Source organism: Lepisma saccharinum, chromosome 1 (assembly GCF_977018435.1).
Source record: "Lepisma saccharinum chromosome 1, izLepSacc3.1, whole genome shotgun sequence".
NCBI lineage: Eukaryota > Metazoa > Arthropoda > Insecta > Zygentoma > Lepismatidae > Lepisma > Lepisma saccharinum.
Window position 1 is genome coordinate 2,759,740 of NC_139229.1, and position 27,996 is coordinate 2,787,735.

The 27,996-nt window shown below is 36.9% G+C and overlaps 1 protein-coding gene across 1 annotated transcript; it reads left to right on the plus strand.

Moving 5' to 3' along the window:
- The first annotated feature begins 219 nt into the window (after positions 1 to 219).
- On the plus strand, positions 220 to 27,976 carry LOC145988687 (uncharacterized). The gene is made up of 11 exons (XM_083124185.1): positions 220 to 337; positions 5,008 to 5,174; positions 10,087 to 10,294; positions 12,554 to 12,619; positions 13,572 to 13,691; positions 14,718 to 14,833; positions 16,735 to 16,805; positions 19,202 to 19,263; positions 20,864 to 21,024; positions 24,789 to 24,879; positions 27,529 to 27,976. The coding sequence occupies exons 2-11, from the start codon at positions 5,043 to 5,045 to the stop codon at positions 27,570 to 27,572; spliced, it is 1,071 nt and encodes a 356-aa protein (XP_082980311.1). The 5' UTR covers positions 220 to 337; positions 5,008 to 5,042; the 3' UTR covers positions 27,573 to 27,976.
- Positions 27,977 to 27,996: the final 20 nt, after the last annotated feature.

Genomic DNA, 27,996 nt, shown 5'->3' on the forward strand with positions numbered 1-27,996 from the left:
TGGAAATCATTGTCATGTTTGTTTGGCGTCTGCCTTCTGCTTCTGTGCGATGCGCCTGCGCCCCAGAGCGTGGTGGGTGAAGTTCGAGCTGACACCTGGCGGGAAAAGTGACAACCGTACTACAAGGGGACATGCAGATTCGGACGACTTGGACGTGACTTCGACGGCAAGCGAGAGCAACTGGAGAGAACTGGACGGAGCGCTTGCCAAACCGGACACGGCCTAAGAACACAACTATAGTGCTGGCAACATTGATTAATGGACCCATCTAACTAACTTTCGAAAACGTTTTGGGAATGAGCGTGCTTTTGCCGACATCCTGACAATTAATTAATTGGTAAGTTTGATATAGCGTAATGATGGTGTACAGTGACATAGCATTCAAGATAGATACTTATGAATGTACTCCTGTTTGTTACGATCGTGCGTTTCAAGAAGCTAACGACAAAAACAAAAGAAATCAGCTGTACTAGCTTGCAAGAGCATGTCACAATTCAGTTTGTACTGAAGTTTACTAAAGGTTCGAAATCGTTTATGTCTAGTAGTTTTGTTATGCTGTTGCAGATTGCAGTTTTTCATTAACCTCTATTTTTAGTCTCGCCAGAAATAGAAAAGTATTTTAATAATTTGTGCTTACACATGTGTCTTATAGGTGCAAGGTTGATTAATTTTGTTAATTGTTTTGAAATGATAGTAAATTTCAGGGAGGAAGACAAAACTTACTACGGGATGAGTTTGTTATCTTCATATTTTATTTAAACAATGCAGGAACCAAAAAAAAATATGGTGTGGACGAATATTTATGAATGGTATGAATATTCGGAGTGACTAATTTCACCAGGTGGTAAAGCTAGCTTTTGGGCTATTTTCACCAGATCGTAAACTGCATGTGCATGATCTACAACCTGGCCTGTCCTGCTACATGGAAGGGTGTATTCTTTAGTTGTTGATGTGTACAAATCTTACATCTATTCATTTATTTTAGAGCCGCGACTATTTTCACCAGGTGGTGAGAACAGCTTGTGGGGCTATTCTCATCAGCAAAAGTAATTACCTAACCATAGCATTGTATTTTATCATATTTTAGGTAACATTATCGTATGGGTAAAACGGATTCCTTCAAATTTCCTTCAAATTTACAGGAGAAAGTACTTACGGAAATCATTCTCTTGAGCGTTTTGGAAGTTTCTGAATGTAGATTTGATCCATTTTAATGTGAATGCGTGTTGTTTTCTGCGAAAATCTCTGTCCGACATGCTGTTTCTGCTCACGCCATTTGCTTTTTGCATGAGAGTGCAATGTTCCGTGTGTTAAGATGATGCAACCCCGTAGCCAGTGTTTCAGCCTCGCCGTGTTTTCACTAGAACCACCTGTCGAGTTCGGAATTGTGTTCCGACGTCACAGGAGAGAGGTTTTTACAATTTTTCTTTGTATTTATGCTAATGGAACCTAACCTAACAGGCCTCACCTAACCACGTAGGCATTCCTCGTCTTTGACGTCAATATTCAAGGTTGCAAGGAAGAGAATTAACGAATTACGAAAGAAAGATGGTTCCGACCCGAATGGGTGTCACTTATCGCACAACACTGTAGCAACATTGTGTTCTGACGTAACAGGAAAGATCTTTCTCATGTTAGGCAATACAAGCTAACGTGTCTCTTAGCGAAAATAATAATTTTTCTTTGTATCTATGCTAATGGAACCTAACCCAACAGGCCTAACCTAACCACGTAGGCATTCCTCGTCTGACGTCAATATTCAAGGTTGCAAGATGGTTGTGCGTAAAGGAAGAGTATTAACCAATTTCGAAAGAAAGATGGTTCCGACCAGAATAGGTGTCACTTATCGCACAACACTCTAGCAACATTGTGTTCTGACGTCACAGGAGAGACCTTTTTCATGTTAGGCAATACAAAGGTAACGCGTCTCTTAGCGAAAATATTACTTTTTCTTTGTATGTATGCTAATGGAACCTAACCTAACAGGCCTAACCTAACCACGTAGGCATTCCTCGTCTGACGTCAATATTCAAGGTTGCAAGAGAGTTGTGCGTAAAGGAAGACCATTAACGAATTGCGAAAGAAAGATGGTTCCGAATTGCTGTGTATGGACAATGAACGTGGTAAATCGCAAGGTTATTTTACAAGTTCTACACGTAAATGCGACGTATTAGCATAATTTCAAATAGGGGCACGAAAGTAGATATTTTCCGGTGAACGAGGTTGCACCACTGCATAAATCGACAAAACACTCTCAGAACGCCCCCTAAACCAGTATGCTATCACGGCCATAATGTGTTACAGATTCGAAACAACAAGTAACAGTAAGTACTCGTAAATAGAGAAAATAAACATTATCTTAGTTAGAAATGCATTATTTCGCCTTAAGAAATGTTCCGCAACGCGTTAGCAATGTAAAGAAGTCCGAAATATATGATTCGTAGGTGTTTCACCCATACGATAATAGTACCATATTTTATTACATTCATTGGCACTATTGGGGGTCTTTCTGATGGCATAGTGGTAATGTATTCGGTACTAGTTTACTATCCTTCGGACAGATTTCTTCATTTCTACAGAAGAAACTACTTACCGTAATAAGTTCCTGTAGTATTGTCTAACATCTGGAAGGTGTTTTGTGTGATGTGGGAATGTTTCATAGCGGAAATTCAACCATTGACGCATAGCCCCACGAACCATACATACATAGCTCCACGAACCATTTCCGGTAAGATTAGGTTAGGTAGTAAGTTATAGGGTGGCCGCGGTGGCTCAGTCGGTAACGCGTCTGACTACCATGCTCAAGGTCCCGGGTTCGATACCCGGCCGGTTCAAATCCGGGAACTTTTCTAACGTTGGAAGCGGCCCCGGTGCCCACCCAGCGTCGAATGACATGGGTACCTGGGGGAAACCCTGGGGGGTAAAGGCGGTCAGGGGCGTGATGCTGATCACATCACCCCCACTCACGACCGGATCAAGAAAGTGTGGGGCATTACCCCCACACCCCCTATACGTTTTCATGGCGTGGTGCTAAGCACAGGGGAACACTTTACCTTTTTAGGTTAGGTAGGGTCACAATAGGTTACAATAGTTAAAAATTGGTTTCGAAAAAAGTATGCGTAGCCCCACACACCATTCTCGCATAGCCCCACAAACCATTTGCGGAAACGTACGTTCTTCAGTTACAAAAACACTTTTTTTAAAAAAAAAAAATTGATCAAAAAACCTGAATACACGTTAAAAAATGATCCGCGAAGCAGATAGGTAAGTACAAATGTCAAAAATTGACGAAACTCAGAAGTTATAGGTGTCCGAAGGATAGTAAACATTTAAACCTATCAACGAAAGCATTAAGGAATGCAACATTCCTTCATACTTCATGTGACACATTATCAGTATCAGCACCAATTCATATTGGAACATCTTGCAGTTACTGTCCATAAGAAAATAAATGCACGTGGACATAAGGCTGTATATATATATATATATATATATATATATATATATATATATATATATATATATACACACACACATAAACATCTAAATAATTCAGATACGTGTAATAAGCCAGGTTGTAGATCATGCACATGCGTGGTTTAAAATCAGGTGAAAATAGCTCAAAAGCTAGCATTACCACCTTGTGAAAATAGTCACCCGTTATTTTAGTGCAGGAGACAAGAACTTTTTTCTGTATGTCATGGAGTTCTGATATGGACTGATGCTGCTAATATGTCGCATGAATATGAAGGGGTATTACATTCCTAAATGCTTTCATTAGGCAGGTCAGGTTTAGGCTACTAGCATTAAAATTACTTTGTTAAATACTTGCCAACACCTGATCATGTAATTTCTGGTCTTCAGCGCTTTCTGCTATTCTCACTACCTGGTGACAGTAGTAGTCACATCCATTTTTAATTTAAAATGACTTCTTAGCAGTAAGTTCAACAACAATGAAATGACTGTAATAATATAAGATAGACAGTGCTATAGTATGATTCAGGTAATTATTTTGCTGGTTACAATAGCCACATAAGCTGTTCTCAGCATATAGGACTAAAAATGTTCATTATGCCATAGCATTGCAGCATGACAGTGAAAGGTGTGATCTTAATCTACTTACTAATTGCGAGGAGTTATAGTTGGCTCTGTGTTGTGTAAACTCTGCTTTTATATGCAAGTACACAGCTTGCTGCTAGAGTCTCTTCAGTGTCGTCGTGCAGCAGAAAACGCGAAGCCTGCTGGAATACAGAAAACTACAACAGCTTCTCCATCAGCTGGGGATGGATTTTCATGTGCTGTTCTGTTCCTCATCCCCGGTAACAAGGGAGTTCTTAATAGAGGCAAGCTGCCCTTAGTATTTCCTACGCTCTTGTGTATCTTATCAGGAGCCTAGCTGTGTCATGTAACCTATCCTGCTCTGTTGATTGCGGACTGTGGAAGACTACAAATCTTGAAGAGATGCGTTCTCTTGCAAATTTCTGAACCATTTCGGGTAAATTAAGACAGCTTTCTGCTTTTCTTATATACTGTTACCGGAGGTAATAGCGGTGGTCTCGCTGCTGAAATTGTGGTAGTAGGGCTGTATATATATATTATACATGGAGAATGAGGAGGGGTAGAACCTATTGTGGTGTAAATTTAAATAGCCTACCCATTTAAGATGATTAGTAATGTAGCAGGTACAAATCACAAAGCATCCTCTGATAAAATGACCAAATTTACAGAATTTGAACATGTGTGTAAATTTTGTGTGAGGAAAATGTACCCATAGCTGCATGCTTGTAAATTGTTTTCAGAAAACCGGTAAATTTCAAAATGATGTAACTCAAACATAATTTTTCGTAAAAAAAAATTGTTGCATTCTCAGGGGACCTGAAGAAAGAAATGATATCAGAGGAGCTGGTGACAAATTTGTTAATTTTTCCATTTTATAATCCATACTTATTTATATTTATGATAGATGGTTATGTTGAATGTTGCTATAACTGAAGTTTCCTCTTTCAGTCATGCAGTGAAAAATTTCAGCAGTATTCAAGAAAATGGTGAAAGAAACTAAGTTTTATGATTTGTTAGGAGTCTCTCCCATGTGCACTGCAGACCAGTTAAAGAAAGCTTACAGGAAACTTGCCCTGAAGTATCACCCAGATAAGAATCCTAATGAAGGGGACAAGGTGGGTCTAATTCTGTGTTCATGTTAGATGTATATGTTGATGCCTTGTGTTCAACAGGAATTAAGTCAATATCTATTATATCTGTCTAGTTGCCTTTCTACAAAAGTATGGTGCGTAAAGGGTGATCCTTTCCAAAGACACCTAAATATCAGCCTCTCTTCCAAGTATTCTGCATTTTGCAAACTAGCAAGGCTCTTGCATCTGGATTCATAGAAAGTATAATTCTGTTGGGCTCGTGTTGTGACTTATTGGCTGCAGGAAATATTCGTGAATTCTGTGCAATTTTGTTCTCCGTAGACGTGAAAAGTAGCAACTTTTATTAATCCAGATCCCAGTGAATTTATACATATTTATTAGTGCCTTGAAACAAGTTTTTCACAGTTGAGGTTTTATTTTTATCGAGGAAGGAAAAGAAAAGAAGCCTGCGTGGAAAATAAAACAGAATTCTCTCAATCCGTTTACTTCGTTAGTGACCTTTGCAGAACAATCTATTTGACAGATGGAATGATCTTGTATATTAAGTAAATTTGAGTTTGAAATTCTTATACAATTTTTCATAGATTAGTATTTATATACCCGGTAACATTTTTGACTTGTGTTTGTAGATTGTATTTTGAGTCTGATAGAATTTTTTCAAATATACAGGGTTATTATAAATGATTGACCTGATTTCATAAATTCACTGTAGCTGTATTATTTGACATATTGTCAAAAAACTTTGCAGACGTCTAGAAAAACTCAAAGTTTTTTGTGACATATTACAAGTGCTCTATATGTTCCCCCCTAGCAATTCTGCAAATATCAAGTCGATCGTCAAGTTCTTCCCACACTCAGTGTGTCCCTATCAATCCGTTGGAAATCACTGTTGATGCGAGCTCTCAGTTCTGTTAGGTTTGTTGGTAGCGGATGCGTAAACACTGTATCCTTCACATAACCCCACACAAAAAAATTGCATGGGGTTAGGTCCGGAGATAGTGGAGGCCATGACAGGAATTGCTGATCATCATCCCCACCACGACCGATCCATCAGTTTGTCAATCTCTTGTTTAGGAATTCACGAACATAGAGATGCAAGTGGGGTGGAGCACCATCCTGTTGGAAGATGAAGTCCACACTGTCTGTTTCCAATTGTGGCATCAATTTTCCAGCATGTCCAGATACACGTGTCCTGTCACGGTCTGTTCTGAGAAGAAAAAGGGGCCATAAACTTTACACCGTGAGACTGCACAATACACATTAACCTTTGGTGAGTTCCTACGTAATGTGCTGCACGACAGCGTGAGGACTCTCTGTCCCCCAGATTCGCACATTGTGTCTGTTCACTGCTCCATTCACAAAAAATGTTGCTTCATCACTAAAGGTGAGTTTCTCACAAAACCCATCTTCTTCTTCCATAAGCTGTTGCAACTGTGCCGAAAATTCAAAGCATCTGACATTGTCATCAGGCATCAGGGCTTGTAGCAATTGCAAGTGGTAAGGCTTCTGCTTCAATCATTTCCGTAAGATCTTCCAAACGGTAGGCTGTGGAATGTTCAGTTCTCTGCTTGCTTTGTTCCGCGACTTCTGTGGACTTCGTGCAAAACTCGCACGCGCTCAACCGTTTCTTCAGTCGCTGTAGCCCGACCAGTTGATTTCCCCTTACAGAGGGATCCTGAAGATGTAAATTGTGCATACCATCGCCGAATGGACTTGGCAGTTGGTGGATCTTTGTTGAACTTCGTTTGGAAATGTTGTTAGACTGTTATGACAGACTGATGTGAATGAAACTCGAGCACAACATAAGCTTTTTCTCTGCCTGTCGCCATATTGAATAAATGCTCACTGCTGCGCTCTCGTGGCAGAACTCAGAAGCGAACCTGCAACACAGAAAAACTTTTTGAGTTTTTCTATACGCCTGCAAAGTTTTTTTCACAATATGTCAAATAATAAAGCTACAGTGAATTTATGAAATTGGGTCAATCATTTATAATAACCCTGTATATACCATTTAATTTTATTAGAATTTTTAAATACATTGGAATTACACAGACCCTTTATATTGTTAATATATTTGTATGTGTGTGTGTGTGGTGATAGGTGGGAATACGAAAAGTTGAAATAGAAAACATCTGCAGACCCTAGAATTTGTTCGCCTTGAACTAACTAACTCTCTAGCCTTCTTAAACCCGAAGGTTCATGGCTGCAGCAACACAGGCCTTCCATCTGTCCCTATCTTGAGCAAGATCTATATACTCTTTTCCATCCCTACCGATTTCCCTTAGGTCCATCTCAACGGTGTCCCTCAATCTTCGTCTTGGCCTTCCTACAGGTCTCTTACCATCAGGTTTCCCAACAAGAATCCTGTAAACTCCTCTTTCCTCTCCCATTCGTGTCACATGGCCTGCCCACCTAAGTCTTCTTGATTTAATTATTCTAATAATATCTGGACATGAATACAAATTATGTAGTTCTAAATTATGTAACCTTCTCCACTCGCCTGTCTCCTCATCCCTTTTAGGTCCAAAGATTTTCCTAAGGATCCTATTTTCAAATACTCTCAATTTATGTTCCTCTTTCAATGTAAGGGACCAGGTTTCACATCACATCCATATAATACTTCAGGCAAAATTACAGTTTTGTATATTTCAACTTTTAGTTTCTTAGATATTAAACGAGAAGACAAAAGTTGATGAAGAGAGAAGTAACATGCATTTCCTGAATTAAGCCTACTTTTTATTTCCTCTTTAATATAATTTTCATTTGTTAATATTACTCCTAAGTATTTGAATTTGGAAACTGGTTCAAACGAGTTGTTATCAATAATTAGATTTTGATTATTACCTAACACTTGGTTTTGGCCTGTAAGCATGTATTTAGTTTTCTCTTTGTTAACTTCCAAACCTATCACTTTAGCAGTTTTGAAAAATATTTTAGCATTATTCTTAATTGTATTCACATCATCCCCCAGTAAGTCTACATCATCTGCATATGCTAACAACTGAGTCACACCATTTAATTTTAGTCCTTCTTTAGTTTCTTTTACCTTCCTTACAGCATATTCTAAGGCAAAATTAAAGAGCAATGGAGATAATGCATCTCCTTGTTTTAACCCATCATGAATTGTAAATTTGTCAGACATATTAATACCTACACGAATTTTACTTTCTGTTTCACTGGTGCATATTTTTATCATACTAACAAGCTTCTTAGGTATTCCTAACTCTACTAATATATTATATAATTTATCTCTTTTGACCGAATCATATGCTTTTTTGAAATCATTGAATAGCTGATGGACATTTTGATTATATTCCCACTTTTTTTCAAGTGTCTGTCTGATGTGAAAAATTTGATCTGTTACGTTTAAATCCACATTGATAATCACCTATAATTTCATTAGCATATGGGGTTAGTCTTGTTAAAAGAATGTTAGACAATATTTTGTATGTTGTTGAGAGTAAAGAAATTTCACGGTAATTATTGCAATTCATTTTATCATCTTTTTTAAACACAGGAACAATTATGGATTCTTTCCACTGTTGAGGGATTTCTTCTTTATTCCATATTAAACAAATTGATTTATGAATTTGACATATTAATGAATTTCCACCATATGTAATTAACTCAGCTGGTATTAAATCAATGCCAGGTGCTTTGTTCGCCTTGAAAACTGGGAATTATTCTTGAATTTTATCATGATCCTAGAGTGGCCTCACTGTATATTTGCGATTGTCCCTTCATCCATCTCATCTTATCATTCATTTTCTTCCTTGCAATGAGCCAAAAGTGGCAGGAAAGCGATGTAAAATCAATCAATCAAATGTACAAAAGTATCGGTTTCCATAAAGTAAATAAATGGGCGGTAACATTTATTGGATTATAGATTGGGCTTGGATACAAGGAAACACATACCTGCTTCTTCCATGATGCATTGGTTGCCTGCTATTGTCCTCTCACTAACACACACAGAGAAATGCAAGTCATTTGCCAACTGTCCATTGTTGTGTCACGTTTTCAATCGCTTCACGTAGATTCAACTGAAGGTGGCATATGTTGTGAAGTCCCGAATAGGATAGTAATTTGCTAATTTACTGCATATTTTGTGTATTTGTATGCATTAACTCCAAAATATGTATTTATTTTGAGTGGAATGTCTGAAATATGTACATTTTATGTTCTTCGTGAGTGTCCCTTCATCAATTTCATGTACCGTATTTATCAACATTTAAAGATCACCCCCCTTTTGTACACATTTTGGAGGAAAAAGCTTCATCACTGAATTTATATAATTAAATTACATTATTTTAAAATATAAAGTAATGTCTATTTTCAACTATTCTAACTAGGAAAGAATATATTTTAATCTTCGTGAAAACCCAGAACTTTCATCTGCAGAGCTGAATGATCAATCACCTGTAACCTATTCTAAATCAGAATCTGAGTCATCATACAACAAATTGTCTGTGATCATCGTTGACAGCTCATACGCATCCACTCCACACGCTCGCATATATAGAACGTGCCAACTTATTGAGCAAATTCAGGTGTTTGAAAATAATTGATTATCCTAACCTGAATCGCTAACCACTGATGTCCATGCGTATGAACTCTAGAATACTCTCACACACCACAAGGAAGCAAGAAATGAATCCTGTAACTCAGAAGAGAGACAATTTCCAGAAATGAAGTTAATGAAAAACTGAGTGTCTGCGCACAAGACACACCCTGTTTTTCAGACTTATTTGTAAAGGGGAAAAGTGTGTCTTATACGCCAGCAAATATGGTACTCATCCTTATCTTCATGATTGGACAAAAGTGGCAGAAAAATGAAATAAAAGTAAGCAAAAAAATACTAATCAATAGGAAATCCTAAGTTAATTAAAATCAAAATATCCTGCTTAATAAACTTTGCCATACTTTTCTTTTATTGCAGTTCAAGTACATATCACAGGCATATGAAGTCCTTTCAAATCCAGAAAAGAGACAGGTGTACAACCATGGCGGTGAGCAGGCTTTAAAGGAAGGCCACATCTCAGACGAGAATCTATCGTCCACAACCATTATTGATGTTTTCTTCAGATCTTTCTTCCGTGCTTGGTCAGAAGGAAGATCCAAAAAAGAGAATGATTCTGATGATTCATGTAAGTTCTTGAAATATTGTGATAACTGCAACACTTTTTTTGTGCATTAATTCTTCTTCTTTTTTTCATTTCATGATTTAAGTAATGTTATGGCAAGGAATCATACAGTTGTGATGAATGTAGAAGGGCGAGTCAAATGAAACCCTTAATTTGTTTTTGTTTCTTATCTAATAGATTTCTGTATGTAGGGTTGCACAAGTTTGCTGCATTTTAGCACAGACCTATCGCTCATCTACATATATTTTCAAGTTTGAGTTACTGCCAGTATACCTTAAGAAGAATAAGTCTTTGGGGTCCACGTGCAGTCACTTGTGAGCCACTGCGAAGGGCTTTCCACCCATCTGCCTGCAAACTGAGGCCATTGTCGAACTTTCTCCTTCATTAGTAAACTTGCTGGTGTGGTAAGCATGCACAGAGATATTGAATTTTCATTTGCCGAGAAATTTCTGTAAGTTTTAGGCTGGCAGAGGGCAAGAAACCACTCCTCTTCACTGGTGCAAGTGTGTACAGGAGGCGCCATCTTTAAAATAACAAAAATGGCATTTTGAAGCTCATTTGATGAGTGTTGCAGCCTTGAGGTCATCTTGTAAATAAAAGTTGATACCTCATGTAAATTTAAGCTGTATGCAGTCTGTCATACAATTTTTAATGGACTTTTAAGGTTTTGTACTCTCCTAGTACATTATTTGTGTACCATCAATTGACAAGTTCTAAAACACCTCATAAAAAATACTAGAATACCAAAACATATATAACATACTGTGTGCCAATAATTACATACGAAGCAGAGACTTGGACAATGACAGTGAGAGACAAAAGGAAGATGCAGGCAGTGGAGATAAATTTTTTTAAGGAGTACATTGGGGAAGACTAGAAGGGACAGAATAGGGAATGAGGAGATCCGAGAGACAGTGGGGGTGCAGAAGCTTCAGGACAGGATAGATCAGGCACAGATGTGATGGTTCAAGATGTCGGTGGAATGAGCATATAGCGGAGAGTGTTAGGAGAAGAGGACAAGATTGGAACACCATGGAAAGAGAGGAATCGTTGAAAACACGAAGAAAATGGAGAGGTTTGACTTCTATGACGACCCAGCCAGAGGCAGGAAACAGCGAAGGATGATGAAGACGAAGATATTAATCAGCCTTAGTAAAAGGTGGCAGCGTGAAGATTTTTTAAATACACCTAAGCGAATTACTAACTTTTTCTTTCTAGACTTTACTAACTTTGGGTGTCCCCTGCCATCATCCACTTGGGATGCACAACAAATTAATTAATTGAACCATTAAAAGTAAGTTTTACAGATATAGTTAGTAATTAGCTTACATGCATTTTGTTCCCAAAATATGAACACTTTTATTGGCAAGTAATTAACCAGTAATTTTTGCGTTTTGTGCATTTTATGACAAGAAGAGAAACCACTGGCATAATTGTATAATATCTGTCTATAATAGCAAGTTTCCAGCTACTTACTAATTCTGCAATATTATTTGTAGAAGTAAAAGACGTTTCAACTGTTTTGCTGCTTGTAGTATTTGCAGGATAACAATTGAAAAAAAGTATGTATTTATTAGAGATGGGACAAATATAGGCATGTCAGTTTGTTGTTAAAATTACTGACGGAACATGAAAACACCATAAAGGATCGTACATAAATTATATCTTTTGTATTAAAGCAGAATGTATTTTTACAGCATCTGAATGGCATTGAATTATTAATTTGAATTCATCTGAATGTCTTGAATGAAATGGTTTCTTGAATTAATTCAAGGGAAGATGTAAGAAGGATTTTTCTGCACAAAGTAATTTACAAAAAAATATGCATTAAGCTTTTGCGGTGATGAATATACACACAGTGGAACCTTGATTTCACATTTTCATGGGACCTGTCTGAATAAACTTAAATGTAAAATCGATAAAAATTTTAAAGACATTTTGCTGTTTATGACCATCTGAGACTGTGAACTCTGGGTTTCAGTCTATTTATAATTCAGCAAAAGCAAGCTTCTGCAAGGGGGTAGGTGGATTGGTTTGTGTGTGTTAATATTTTTTGTGAAGTTTACATGCCTTTTATGACAATTGGACACACTGTATAAACTTTTTGCCCGAGTTTGTATTTTGTTCATTTTTTCTTGGAGATTAGAGCATGAATCCTCGATAATCCATGTATATAGCATAGCGATATAATAAGCTATGCTAATTGATTTTTATGAACCTTCTGACCACTGTTATGTAGAAATATTCTCTGTTGTGTTTCAGTTTTCACTTCTGATGATTTTGACAGCTCGGATGATTCTGATTATGAAATACCTAACAGTTACAAAGGTAAATTGCATGTTGTTATTCATCTACATAATGTTATAATTAAGTTTTATTTGAAGAATTGTGTAAATGCAGAGTAACTGTATAGGATAAGGCATTTGGGGAAGTTTCAAGTCAGCAGATATTTGCATGATTGGTAAATGCTTTTTGATTGGCTTAGGTAATCATGGTATGATCTTAGTGCCAGGTGTGCTCAGATACATGCTTGCTGTCACTTGGGGAAAGTGCACACGCCTCATCTATTTGATCCCGATACGATTAATAACAGATTAAGTAATATATCCCCAGTCGTCACTTAATTTTGTATTCATTACATCATATTAAAATTTTTGTTAATGTGTGTTTGCATAAATTGTACAAGGATTGGATGTGCTCATCTCTGTTACAGAGAATCAAAGGCTCATAGATGCCAAAACTTGTATAAAGGCTAAGGTTCTTTGAATTTCATGCAGAATATGATAGTCCATGCTGCCTTGCATGTTATGACATTACAAAAATAAATGTACACCCCTGTATGAGCCACTATTTCTGAACAGGAGTGTACAATGGAAGAGAACAAGCAATTTTTTTGTGAACACCATGTGGCAGTAGTTGTTAGAAAAGTATGAGGTAAATAGTAATAGTATGATCATAAAGCTACATTTTCCATTAAGTGTACAGTAAGTAATTACAACAGTACTCTGAAAATTATTAAAATATTATTCACAAAAATTGCCTTGGATTGCTATGCCACCTCCACAGGTAATGGCATTGTGAAAGAAATATACAGGGTTCCCTATGTATAGACACTTTTGAATCACCCTGTATACACTATGATGTTAATATATATTGGGGACACTTTGTTATTCAATGACAACTCTTGAAAATATAAAATTAATAATGAAATAAATGAACTTGATACAAGCTGTGACAAAACATCAAACACTTATGGTACACTTTTCTCTTTTATTGGAAGAAAGTGATGAAGATGAAGATTTTCGAATAAGTGATGAGGACTGTGATGAAAGTGAGTCGAGTCACGATGAAGACTGTGATGTAGAGGGGATTAATGCAGATGATCTTCCTACTAAGACAGGTACACACCATATTTTGTTCTCTTCATACATACAGTATATACGAAGTGCATTTAAAAAAATACGGGCCAATTATTTATGAATAGTGACTGGCAACAGTGATTGGATCGTACCTGCGCAGTAACATCAACTAGTCCATTGGAGACCCAGTGATCATATTTTCGCTAGTCAGCTGTTGGTTATCCTGTGAAACACTATCAAAATAAGATGTGCCATATAAAACCGAGGACGTTGAATGCTGCGCTCAGGAACTGTTCTCATCCATGACAATTCTAGACCACTGTTTCTCTCACCCTCCTGTCATTTCAGAGGTTTGGATGGGAGTTTTTTGATCATTGCCCGTATAGTCCAGACCTTGCACCTAGTGACTATCACATCTTGCTATATCTCAAAACATGTGGCTTGCATCTCAAAGATTTGAAGAAACCAAGGTGTTGAAAAATTCAGTATTGGATTGTGTAAACTTCTGTGCAGAGAATGAAAAAGCTTATTCCATGTTACCAAAGTGATTTGAAAATAATGGTGACTAGATGAGAAATGTGGTTATGTACATGTTTGCTACACTTCTTTTCTTGTTTGATATAATCAATCGGCCCTTATTTTTTAAATGAACCTCGTATAATGCGATTTTGTCAAGAAATCAAATATACTTCATCATTATTTTTGAGGATTAATTGAAAACTCTTAACAATATGCGCTAATATGAGAATTATGATTTATCTGTAAAATTACCAACAATGACAATAAGTAACGTAATTGTATATCAAGTTGGTAAAATATCTATTAACATTATTGCTAAATATTATATCAATACTTATTAGTAACAACAAAAATTTCATTTAGTCCATTCTAATATTTAGTGATTTAGAAAGCAACTAAAATGCAAAATTTTGTACGTCAAATGCATGTGTGTGTGAAACATATCATGTTTGTGAAAAGCTTTTTTTTTAACGTGTTATGGCTGTAATATAATAAATATCCCATCTATTAGACTCATTTGGTATTTCTATTTTTGTGTGTAACCAAAGAGAAGAAGGCTGATAATAAAAGCAAATCCCAGACTAGATCCAGCTGTGAAAGCTCCACCAGTGGTGACGAGGATGGCAATGATGAGGATAGTGTCAATGCACATCATGATGAGAAGGTTCGTATTAGCTAAAATAGTTAGATCTATTTTAAAGGAGAGAGACATATTGTAAAATTGGTTAGAAAAGATGATGATATGAGCAATGTATTTACATTTTACTGCTTATAAAATTTTAAATTAGTCTAACTAACTCTCTAACCTTTTTAAACCCGAAGGTTCATGGCTGCAGCAACACAGGACTTCAATCTGTCCCTATCTTGAGCAAGATCTATATACTCTTTTCCTTTAGGTCCATCTCAATGTTGTCCCTCCATCTTCGTCTTGGCCAGGTCTCTTACCATCAGGTTTCCCAACAAGAATCCTGTAAACTCCTCTTTCCCCTCCCATTCGTGCCACATGGCCTGCCCACCTAAGTCTTCGTGATTTAATTATTCTAATAATATCTGGACATCAATACAAATTGAAAATTACATTGCTTATAACTTCATTAATATTTGGAATTTATTTCTGTGCCTTTGAGGCAATGTTGATTCTAAAAATATATCTTGCTTCAAGGAAGATGCTCATATTCACAGGTGTTTTCTCTCTCTCTCTCTCTCTGTCGTCTCTCACTCTCACTTGCTCACTGCACTTGCCGACAACAATTAGTACTAATGTTACTTTTATTTCCATATGCTCGCAGCACTGGATGTCTGTTAAGAGTCTCTTCCATTGTATAGTAAGTTACTTACTGTAAAGTCATGCTTGAGTGTATCTGTTCAGTCAACGGTTTTGAAATAAAAGTTTCAACATTGTGAGATAGCAGCTTAGTTAATTATTGCACTAAAAAGGAATTGCAAGTTTAATGATAACTTCGAAGTGAATTTCTGTTTTTGTTAAGGAGTGTAAGGAATATGTTAATGGAACTGTACATAATAATTAGAGTGTACATACATAGCACTTGGTCGGCCCCAACAAGTGTCCGGACAGCAACATCCCATAAACTGTATGTACTTTTTATTTTATTTGTTTCTTTTTTGCTGTTTAAGACTTTATTTGTCATTATGTACGTGAAGATTCGTGTTTCCACATTACACAATTTGATAGTTTTTTTTTCCCAATTAATTTCCAAGGCTCACTTCAAAATTAATTGGAATGAAACTATTCAGTTATGCAATATGGAAACATAAATCTTGATACGTAATACGAGGTGTATTCGTAAAGTAAGTACCGTTTGCAAATATTGCTGCTGTAGCGATGCAGTCATGACTGTGAGTTCTCGCTAACGTCCTTCATCCGTTAGTTAGCCACAGGTACGTGTGGGAGCAGGTCATGCTTTTTCTTCGTAGTTTTCTGAAGGTTTCACATGTTCAAGAAAATCAATCGGCCCGCCGACTGTGACGTCTGGTCTGTGATTTGTTGTCTCAATGCAAGAATGGTTGAATTCTTGCCTAGAGGACAAACCACCAACAAAGATGCCTGCTGTGACACATTACCGGCTGCATCGTGCAATTCAAAACAAAAGACACGGAATGCTTAGCGAAGGCATTGTGTTGCTTCATGACAATGCTTGTCCTCATAAGGCCCAACAAACTCAAAATGTCATCACGTCATTCGGCTGGGAACAATTTGTTCATCTGCCAACAGCCCTGACTGGGCACCAAGTGACTACCATCTCTTTCTTCATCTGAAGAAGAAATTTCTTGCTGGTCAGCTTTTCGACGATGATGACGTTGAAGCAGCAGTGCATGTATGGCTTTCGTCACAGGCGGGAACATTCTATGATGATGGGATACAAAAACTAGTGCCACGCTACGATAAATGCTTGAACAATGATGGAAACTACGTAGAAAAGTAGTTTAAGGTCTGTAGAATGCAATGCAAACCCTTTCGGGATACTTTCCGAATACGCCTCATACTTATACCGTGTTTACCGCACCCATCATGAATTGATTTGTCATCTTTCTGTTATGTTACAGAGAGACCCCCAAAATAAAAAGAGGTTAAAGGATTTTCTTCTACTACTTGAGACCATTTATGAGCTGGACAAGTAAGTTTCAGAACCTTTGAATTACTGTTAATTGGATTTTTTAGTAAAAAAAATTCTAATTTCATTCTAACTTTTAATGTATACATCAACATATTACTACTAGGCTTGCCAACTTTAAAGAAAAAAATTCCAGGAGATTTATTTACGGCCTTCAAGCACTCTAGAGTGCAAACTTCTGATCCGTGTGGTCTTGCTTACTTTTACCTCAGTTCAGGGCTTTGTGGTATTCACCACTGATTATGTTGCTGTTGAAAGATCATTTTTCATCATGTAAAATCATCGTCACAGGCAAAAGGTTGACTTTGACTGTGGATAACATGAAAAAGATTGTTGTTATGTGTTGTGTGGCAAATTCATTTTTCACATCAACAAGGAACTTTTTTTCTGACAGCAAAAGTGTTTAGTATTACAATAATTTGTGGATAATTTTGAAAATGATTCATATAAATGAAAATTTGGTTAAAAAATTAATATTTTCACACCTATTAAAATGTCTAACAATCGTAATCAGTATTTTTCAAGAATTTTGAACATTTTTTTTTAGGATCTAGTTCAGAATTTTTCGATCCTAATTTCAGATTTTTAGAACTTTAGTATTTTAGAACCTATTTTTGGATTTTTAGAGCTTAGGAACCTAGAAGCATACTTTTTAGGACATAAAAATCTGAGGTCTATTTATAACTTATTGAAAACTTAAAGATTGTGACTCAACGACGCATTGAACCTTAAGCCCATTTTTCCCTCTGTGAAGCCGATTTAAACAAAATCACATGGTTTGGGTTTAACTAGTTTGTGTGTTGGTAAATTCTGGTAGCTGCTACTCCGAGAACCTTTTCTGTTTAAGTCCACTTTATGCACAGATAAGCTAATCAGTTTCAAGTGGGATCCTAACTTGTATGTGCCTTCACTGGGCATCAAACCTTGGAATACAAGGTGAAGACATTTCCTGTACAAGGCGATGACATTTCCACCATGCCACTAGATAGCACAATATCTAAGCCCCTGAAACTACAAGAAATGTGGATTCATGTGTAGTTTGAAGCACTTGCTAGAATTCTCTTTGCATATGCATTCATAATAATTGATTAGTACATGACTTACATTCATATAAACTCTTTGCAATAAGGAAAATTTGTCACACTGTGGTGGGCAGTGTTGCTAATTCGTAGGATTAAGGAGTTTTGATTTGGCATTCTGTTCAGTGTTTTTTCCTCTGAGCTACCAAACCAATCTAGGGTGTTCACGCACACACAGCCTCCCCAATGGTGCACAGTGCACGGTTTCTTCGCCTTGTAATGAAGGAATCCTGGGTTCGATACCTGGTGGAGTGGTTCGGATCCCACTTTAAACTGTAGCCCAGATCCGTTAGCCTTAAGTGCATAAAGTGGACTTAAAACACAATACCAATCAATCAAAACACACACACACACACACACACACACACACAACTCGAGTAACCCCTAGCAGATGGGACTGGATGGTAACTTTTCAAACTTCCCGTATTATACAAAAAAATTGTAGCTCGAGAACTAATTGTCATAGGGAGATGATTTTTCCCCCCTTGAATGACAGGGCTTGTGAAGGTGAATGAAATGTATACAGGGTGATTCAGAAGTAATGGTGTAAAATAAAATCTTATTTATTCCAATATGAAATGACACACTGCCACCATATTGACATTAAATGAAAATACAATTATCCAAGTTTCCTACCTTATCATTACAAGGGCTCGGTGTAGGTGCCATTGGTGACATGGCAGACATCAAGACAGTACTCAAATTCTACCCAGACACGTCCAAGCATATCCTCAGAAATCGGCTCCACTGCTTCAGAGATGCGCTATTTCAGTTCGTCAAGGTTTTGTGGCAAGTGGTTTCTATTCGGTGCACACTTACTGAATTTCATTTGAACGTGTCTATGCACTGTCACGATAGCTCTTGTACGAGCAAATTCCAACATGCAAGATGCTTTCTCTTGTTTCAATGTCGCCATCTTGAGAGACTGTGCCACCAGTGCTCCTAATGGTGTTTAGCTACAGTACCTCACACAAACAAAACTTATGACCTTGCCCCTTCATTTTCTTCTGTGATTGGCCGCTTACTGTTTTTAGCACTCTTGCTAGAAGTCTTTCTTTTTGCACCATATCTTATGAATCATGGTGTACATTGTATCTCCCAATAATTAAAGTTAAAGGAAGAAGAAGAAAATTGATTTCTTTTTTAAAAAAGTAGTATTTGGCATGCCTTTGTGACCTCGCAATAGACCAAAGTGCATGAAATAAATGTAGCTCAATTTGTAAGCAAGTTTATTAGCATGCCAAATTATTTGATATTTTCTGTCAAGTGAATAATGAGTTTCATCTCTTCCTGCGATTTAACCAAAATTTATTATTCTAGGTTAGATGAAGATGAAGAAAATGAAGATGACGAATACAATAGTGAAATAGAAGATGCTAGTGGCAAGTATTCTCACAGGTCACAAGTTGCATGTGAAGCATGTATTTTAAATTAGAAGACTGGAATTAAGGTTATGTTTGTTGGAAAAATTACGCCAATATTGTCATCTCTAAGTCACACACTGCGGCTGTGTGGTCTAAGGCTTCAGGCTTTGGGCTTGGGCTATAGGCTATACGCTGGTTCGAGTCTCCTGGGAGAAGGTAACAACTTTTCTCCTGAGATTTCGGCCTGCGTATGGGACCGGTGGCCACCCACCATCGTGAGGAAATTGGAGAGCTACAAATGAGTAGCGTAACCATGTCATAAAAAACCTTCAACAACCACTGGGAGTTTGTCGTGCTGACCACACGTCACCCCTTAACTGGTTGAATGATCATTCACCTCCACTGAGGCATGTGGGAGTGAGGCCAATAGTCTGTATGTAGGTTTATCGATAAAATTACCAATCATTTTACTGATCTGACATATCTATAAATATCTTATAATTTAGTGCAAAATTCTGCCATTTTGTTGCAATTCTTATGGATAATCTCCATGCCCTACTTTTTAAGAGAGTAAATATCTACGTATGCAACTTCTTTTGCACTGCAGTTACCTCAAAATGCACTTTAAGATCAGGTTCTTCAAGGACCATTTGGAATTTTCTATCGGATCGGTATCGGTAAATTTTATACCAGTACTTCATCGGTATCAGCCAGAATTTCTTATCTGCCCAATCCTATTAGATACAATACAGATAATGTGGTGAAGGAAAAATGTACAGAAGACAACTCAATTTTAGTTCTGGTTAGCAACACTTTTTCACTCAATTTTGTACCAACACTAGTTTTCCATTCCTTACTAGATTGTTATGGCAGAACATGGGCGTTTTCCAAATCATTCTTTTTAAACTATTTCTTGGCGAAATTTTCAGGAAATTATTATGGTGGATGCTTTGCTCAGTTTTTAACATCCTACTTCCAGATTTATTATTAATAGATAAATTCAAAATGTCTTATGTCACAGAAGTAAACTGTCAGGATATTCAATACAAGATAATGTCTTGTACCCTGTACTAGAAAAAAACATTTTCTTTATTTATTAAATGCCACGTATTCCCTGACGGTCACAAACTTGGAACTTGGTTGCTAAAACTAGTTTCAAAACTGGTGTTCATTCAGTCATTTACTTTTAGTATTTTTTTTCCATGTCATGAAGTAATAAATTAATATACTGAAATGAAATACTCATCTGCAAAAACTGTTTTTTTTATGATTTTCTACAAGTTCCTGAGAGAAATTAATATAACATAATAATTATAAAACAGTTTTGCAGATAAACGAGCACTTCATTGCAGTATATTTATTGTTTTTGTCTTGGTTTTGGCAAAAACTTTTGTACTGAGAAGAAAGAAAGAAAAAAGTGACGCTCTGGTCATGTGATTATGCCATGCCTTCCAAGCATGTGAATTTGCGATTTTTAAAACATTACACAATTTTTCAATAATATGATGCCAAGTATGATCCTTCACCATTCTTCAAACATTTTCATGTTCTACCGTTACTATTCTCAAGAGTCCATTATTATAAATATTGTACTAATTGTAACCATGTGTAATTTTAGATAACAACGATGCAACTGAGTATAGTGATAGTTCAGCGTTACATGAATCTGAAACTGATGATAGCGATAGTTCAGCGTTACATGAAGATAGTTCCGAAATACATGGAGATAGTTCGGCAATAAATACAGATAGTTCAGCATTTCAAGAGTTACTTACGGAGGTAAGTGTTTTAAAATATATCCAGATACATTAATGTTCCCGGTGTCTCATAGGTCTTGAACCATAGATATTTTCATATTATGCTTGTTTCTGTTATAGCTAAATCAAACCCATGCAAGTTATTTTGCTGCTGGGGACATTCTTTAAGTATGTTGTACAATAATAAGTTCCTAACATTAACTTGTTTTGTTCTTCTATGGTTTCAAACTTCTGGGACACCCAGTATAATGGAAAGAAGGTGTGATGACTTAACAGTGAAGTGTCGATGAAATATAGTCCTTGATGTTATCAGAATACATCTCATTATTTGATTTTGTCAAATAATGAATGTGCCATGTGCAGTTATTATAATTTCCGAATATCTTGTTAACATAAAGTTTATCTGGAAATGGTCTTAAGGTTTTAGTCCACTGGTTGAGAGTTACATGGAAATCTTTCATAACAGGAATTATGAATGTTTTTTTTTTATATAAGTTATACTTGGGGCTACATATATATGGTGAATAAAAGATAAAATGGTTTACATGGTGAAGCGGCCAGCAGGGAAACCAGATTTTATCAGCGTAGTCCTTCTTGGCTCTGAATGGATGCAGGAAGATAGCTTGGCCCGAGTATAATTAGGTTGCAAATGTAAAGAGTGGTCACAAAGTGGGCCTAACCCCCTTCCTATTTTCGATAGATAGTAAGATGGTTGGTTATACCTGAATGCTTGATATGGACATATACCTGATGGTTTAACACTAGAAGCGCCAAGCCGGTCATTTTGACCGTTTTTCAAATTGCAGTTTCTGCTTTGTACAGAAACCTTTTTCTTCGTGCGTTGAAATTTTGTGACTTTTCCTAAAATTTGCAGTACATTATTACTGCTATGCGTTATTTACAAAAAAAAAAAAATAATACTAATGGAAATATTTGTGTTTCTACCTAGAAGCGCCGTTGCCGGTCATTTTGACCGCTAATGTATTTCAATGGAAAACCATTTCCAGTATTTCAATGGAAAACCACTTCTCGATTGGAAAGTTGCACTTACAGTTTCCACCCCTATTCTTCCTTCCTCTTTTGGACTTGCCCATATATGTTGGCGTATTGTCGAAGCTGATAAGAAGGAGAAAGTGAGGACTCAGTTTCGTTTGAACACTGCAGTTTGTAAGCATGTTTTCTAGACAATGTGTCCTCAAGGGACACACTAGGGGAAACTCTGACAATTGACGAACAATTGTTTCCTTCGAAAGCGAGGTGTAGATTTACACAGTACATGCCAAACACCAGAAAAATTTGGTATAAAATTTTGGATGCTAGTGGAGGTACATTCCAAGTACATGTGCAATGCCTTTCCATACCTTGGGAAAGATGAATCAAGAAATGATAATGTTACTGTACCTGCAAATGTTGTATTGAGAATTACTTCACCTTATCTAAATGCGGGTAGAAATGTAAATACTTACAATTATTTCACATCTCTAAAATTCGCTGAGAAGCTAAAGGAGAAGAAGACGAGCCTAATTGGCACTATGAAGAAAAATAGAAAGGAGATTCCTAATGAAATTGTGAACATTAGAACACAAGTGTATGAAACATGTTTGTTAAAAAAAGGGGGACATTCCATTGTGTGCATACCAAGCTCAACCAAACAAAAATGTTCTACTCCTAAGCTCCATGCATTCAGATGTAGAAGTAGATTTGCAAAGCCAGAAGAAACTCCCAGAAACAGTCAAGTATTACAACAAAACTAAATGCGGTGTTGATGTTGTTGATCAAATGGCATGCAAATATTCAGTCCGTGCTTCATCACGTAGATGGCCGGTACATGTGTTTTACAATATCTTAGATCTGGCAGCAATAAATGCATGGGTAGTTTACAAAGCAATCACGGGGAGGAACGTTAGGAGACATAACTTTTTGATAGAATTAGCTGAGGAACTGAGAGAAGGACATTTGAATGCAAAGCCCAATAAAATATTGTCAACATCAATATCACATGCACGGAATGTAAGTGGCTCTGTTTCCAGAAAGAGGCGCCAATGCCAGGTGGCATTGTGCAATAAAAACAAAACAAGTGACATTTGTTCAATGTGCAACAAATATGTTTGTGGAAAATGTGTTTCTGGTGTAGAAAAGGTACTGAAATGCAAAAAATGTAATATGTGAAATTTCATGAAACTTATTTCCTTGAAGAAAATTAATATTTATTGTTGTAATTAGTGCATGGAAAATAAAAATCGCTAGGTTTCATGATATTTTTGTATTTTTTTACAAAATATTTTGTTTTGTTAGTAATAAGATGATTATTGGCAATAGCCATTTTGAGAAATGGTCAAATTTTAAATACCGGTCATTTTGACCGGAGGTGGCGCTTCTAGATAGTGAAAAATCCTGGCGCTTCTAGAGTTAAAGGGTCCGAAACATCAGTATGGAGGCCATCATTTCCGTGTAGCACAGCCGAAATCTGCATCATGTTCTTGCAGATAATTTGCGGAGATGTCTAGAGTCATGTACGTGAAGCCATCTTCCATCTTGCAATACTGGTTATTTTTGACTTGATGATCCTCCAGAGGTGACTCAGGGTAATCTTCAGAATCGCTTCCAATCCACCTCCTGGGAAAGTAAAGTGCTCCCCTGTGCTTTGCACCACGGCATGAAGTTAGAGCCCCACATTGTTGTTTTGATCATGGCGGAAGGTGGGGGTGATGTGATCAGCACCATGCCCCTGGCTGCCTTTACCCCCTCCCCCTCCCAAAGTTTCCTCCAGGTACCCACTTTATATGTTGGTTGCCGAAGCTGCTTGAACACACATGAAAAAATCGGTTCTCCCCCGCTAAGATCGAACCTGGGTCTCTCACATGGTAGTAAGATGTCCTAACGATTGAGCTACTGCAGCTGCCCACCATAATCGTTGAAGTATCGAAAATAAAGGGGGTCATTCCCACTCTGTACACGATGATTATGTTCCAGAAACTACAGTATAAAATTATTTGTTGAATAGTTCTAAACTTATGCCATGTGCTAGGATAATCGTATTGGACTTACCTTGAAGCAGCAAGTAAATTGAAGTGTATTCAGCAGAGAGTGAACAACATCCATTAATGCTACCTTACCCTTCCAATCTCTCTGTGAATATTCATGTGATGACCTTGAAATGGGGTTGAAAGTTTGGCTTTTAAAATTTAATGGTACTTGTGCTGTGTTTTTTAATTTTCCTCCTTTAAGGTAAGTCTTATATACAGAGCATTCCCTGACATTTGCTATGAGACTCAGCAGCAAGCAGCCCGGCATCAACACTTGTCTTTCCCGGTGAACGGGTCCGCGACAGTCGCTTATATTAAACCTCGTAAAAAAGTTTAGAGTAACAGGGTCAGTTCTGAATAAAAGTGAAAAGAAAAATGGGGAAATAATGTATACAAAGCCGATCCGCACACCATCCGTAAGTTAAAAGAGAGTATTGTATGAAAAATCAGGAGAATTACAGTAGACGAACTTGCACGTGTAAATGCCAATTTCCTTCGGAGATGCCAGGAATGTGTTGCAGCAGAGGGACATCATTTTCAACACCTTCTGTAGTCAAGGTTAGTACACAATATGAAAACTGTAATTTTAAGAGCAGAGTCTAGCGACTGTCGTGGACCCGTTCACCAGGAAAGATAAGCGCTAATCCTGGGCAGCTTGCCGCCGAGTCTCGAATGTCAGGGAATGCTCTGTATTATACTTTTTTTTATGTGTTCAACAAGGATGAAAGCATGAAAAGTGATTACTTTTTTTTTTACTTAGAAATTGTCTGAACTTGAGTCAAATGGATACGAGGACACTGATGATGAGACTGAAGAACTTGTTTTCGATGAATACGAAGAAAATTATAGAGGTAGGATACTGATTTAAAAAATTGTGTGTTCCAGCAGACCTGGAAAAGTCAGGGAAACTTATTTTTTTTACTAGCTAGCCAGGATAAGAAAAAATAACTTTTTCTTCCAACTGGCTTCTTGATTTTGTATAAGGCTGTTCCTACATTTTAGTTTTGTTAATTGACTTTCTCCATTGATGAAAAAACTTGATATATTTGTTTGCCTACTTATGGCATACATACTTATTACTATGAGGAGGAGTCAGTAAATAGATCACAAACTCATGTGGGGTAGCTGAAAATAGTAGGGAGTAGTTTTTAAAGCTATCAATGGGTGGCAGCACAATCCAGCTTCGTGATATTCAGTTAGTTGTCACTAGATAGCAGATGCACGCATGGGCAGCTCAGTTTAAAAATGGCGACTGTGTTTGAGGAGTGTATGTTAGAAGAGCAGTGTGCTGTTATGAAATTTTTGTGGGCCGAAGGGCTTCCTGCAAAGTACATTCATGTCTCCTGTTTACGATGAGAAAAGTGTGTCTCGTAAAGCTGTGCACAAGTGGGATGATAAATTCTGTCAAGAAAGGTCAAATGCTTCACGGATGATAAGTTGGCGCGACTGTGGCTGGGACAGCAGATTTATAAAGTGATTGGATAAGTCAGTATTCTTGGTGGAGATTTGTTGAAAAATAAAGACTGTCTTCAGGTTGATACCTCGCTTAGTATTTTTTTAATAAATGTTTGTGGCCTATTTACTGACGCTTCGTACTAAAGCATCATTGAGTTCTCTTAAAAGTTAATCAAAAGTATCTGGAAAAACTGAGAATTTGGTTTCGTAAAATGAAAGACAACCTGAAGTTATGGCTGTCATAGTCATGTTTAACAAAGAAAACTAAGGGCAAACAATAGAGTTTAAATTTGTTGTGCACAAAATATAATTCCGTTTGATATGCTGAGTATTACGGGTAGTTACAGTAGAAATTGTGTATTAATTACTCTAGGAAAAGTTCTGAACTATTCGCAAGTAGATATTTACTACAGTAAGTGACTATTGGAATATCCAACTTTGTTGTTGTATTTTTGGGGTAGGTTTCATAGATATTAGAATTAATACAGATTTTATTACTAATTTTTCTGTAATTATGTAAATCACTGTAATAAGTCCACAGTTCAACAAAAATATGGTGACATTCAGTGGAACCTCAATTTTATGTTCTTCAGGGCACCAAGGTGAAACAACGTAAAATGTGGGAGAATGTAAAATCTAAGAAAATTTATAGCATTTTGTTCTATTGGGACCATGAAAATTGGATGTACAAGGGCTGCTGGAATAGTTTCTGCAATCAATATGAAAAAAGACGTGAAATTCTGGGAATGGCTTTATTGTTTTTCAAAGTATTCACCCTTAAGATCGATATACTTTTGCATACGCTCAAACTCTGAAGCTGATACCTCAGAAACCGCTGTTCTGAATGCGTCAACAGCTGCTTCAGGCGACACAAATAGCTCACCATGCATCTTATTTTTCACGTGTGGGAACAAAAAGAAGTCATTAGGTGATAAATCAGGTGAGTACGGAAAATGAGTCATTAATTCAACATTTTTAATGGACAAAAAATCAACAGTTTGGTGTGCTGAGTGGGAACTGGCCTTGTCGTGGTGAAGAATAATGTGACGCAATTCGTTGATGATCTCTGGGAAACAAATTGTTGTATACCACTCAGCATTTACAGTCCTTCGATCTTCTAAAGCTATTGTTGCCACATGTCCGGTATAAACGAAGAAACAAACAATCATTTGCTTGGTCAAACTTTTGTTGGTTTTGGCTCACTTTGAAACACCCAGACAGTGGATTGCTATTTAGTTTCAGATTCGTATGAATAATCCAAGTTTCGTCCCCTGTAACGATGCAGTACACCAAATTTGACTTGCCTCGGTCGAATTTTTTGAGCATTTCTTTACACCAATTTACACGAGCCTGTTTTTGAGCTTGGGCCAAGTTGTGTGGGATCCAATGGCTTGCAAGTTTCCGTACGTTCAGATGACCATGCAAAATCCTATTGCTTTCATATCAATGTTCAAGGATGCCTGAATCTCATGGTATGTCGCATGCCGATCTCTCTCAATCATTTGACGCACAGCATCAACATTACTGGCAACAACAGACGTGGATGGACGACCTTCACGAAATTCATCACTGAGAAATGTGTGACCATGCTGGAATTCGGAAAACCAATTGTACACAGTCCTATTGGATGGTGCTTCATCCCCAGAAGTCAAATGAAGTCACCCGATGCATTGTTTCGGTGTTAAACTACATTTGAAATCATAAAACACCATTGCCCGAAAGTGTTCACGAGAAATTTCTATTTCTCACACAAAACTACTACTACAAATTGCTGTGAAAAATAAACAAATAGGATTAAACAAACAATCCAAGATAATTTAAACATAAAAAAGGTATATTCTTCCGATTTTTATAATAGCAGAACACTAGCGCTATTGTTGGTGGTAGTTTGCAGAAACTTTTCCAGCAACCCTCGTATAATGTGGGAAAAATGTAAAAATAAAAATGCAAGCAATAGTTTCGTGTATCAGTAGTCTGAAAACATTTCTTAAATTGAGTTCCGTAATATATTATGGTGGGATATTTATCTTTTTTTTTTCTTTAAGGACATGTTCGAAGAGGAAAGAAGAGGAAACATGATGATGATTAAGTTCCAAATCTCATTGTATGTGCAAATAACTTGCCATTCTTGGAGTGGAAGAGCAGAAGCAGGCTGTTTTTGAGTTTTAAAGGAAAAGTAACTTTTTAAACCGTGGAAGTTGAGTGAAGTGATTTTGTTTCTTACACGTGGTGAACGTAAAGCAACAAGTGGCTAAAGTGATAACTTGTTGGCTTAAAAAGAATGTTGAGAATTTAGTGAAAATGCACGAGTTGTTCATTTATCATTTTGTAACTAGTATTTGCAAATACTTTTGTGATACGTGTGTTTGTATAAATATATTTTATTAAACTTAAGCATACTTACCATCAGCAGTAGCTGGTACTTGTGAACATTTCACACCAAAAAAATGTGAGTTGTGTTTTTCTGTTTAAATAAAATATTTGATTGCGTAATTTGAGTTTTCTCTTGCAGT

What these genes read in the sequence shown, in the direction of transcription:
- LOC145988687 (XM_083124185.1), top strand. Translation starts at nt 5,043, where the DNA reads ATGGTGAAAGAAACTAAGTTTTATGATTTGTTAGGAGTCTCTCCCATG. An exon ending in TGATCTTCCTACTAAGACAG is followed by an intron (nt 13,692 to 14,717) that starts GTACACACCATA and finishes GTGTAACCAAAG; the next exon opens with AGAAGAAGGCTGATAATAAA. An exon ending in ACCATTTATGAGCTGGACAA is followed by an intron (nt 16,806 to 19,201) that starts GTAAGTTTCAGA and finishes TTATTATTCTAG; the next exon opens with GTTAGATGAAGATGAAGAAA.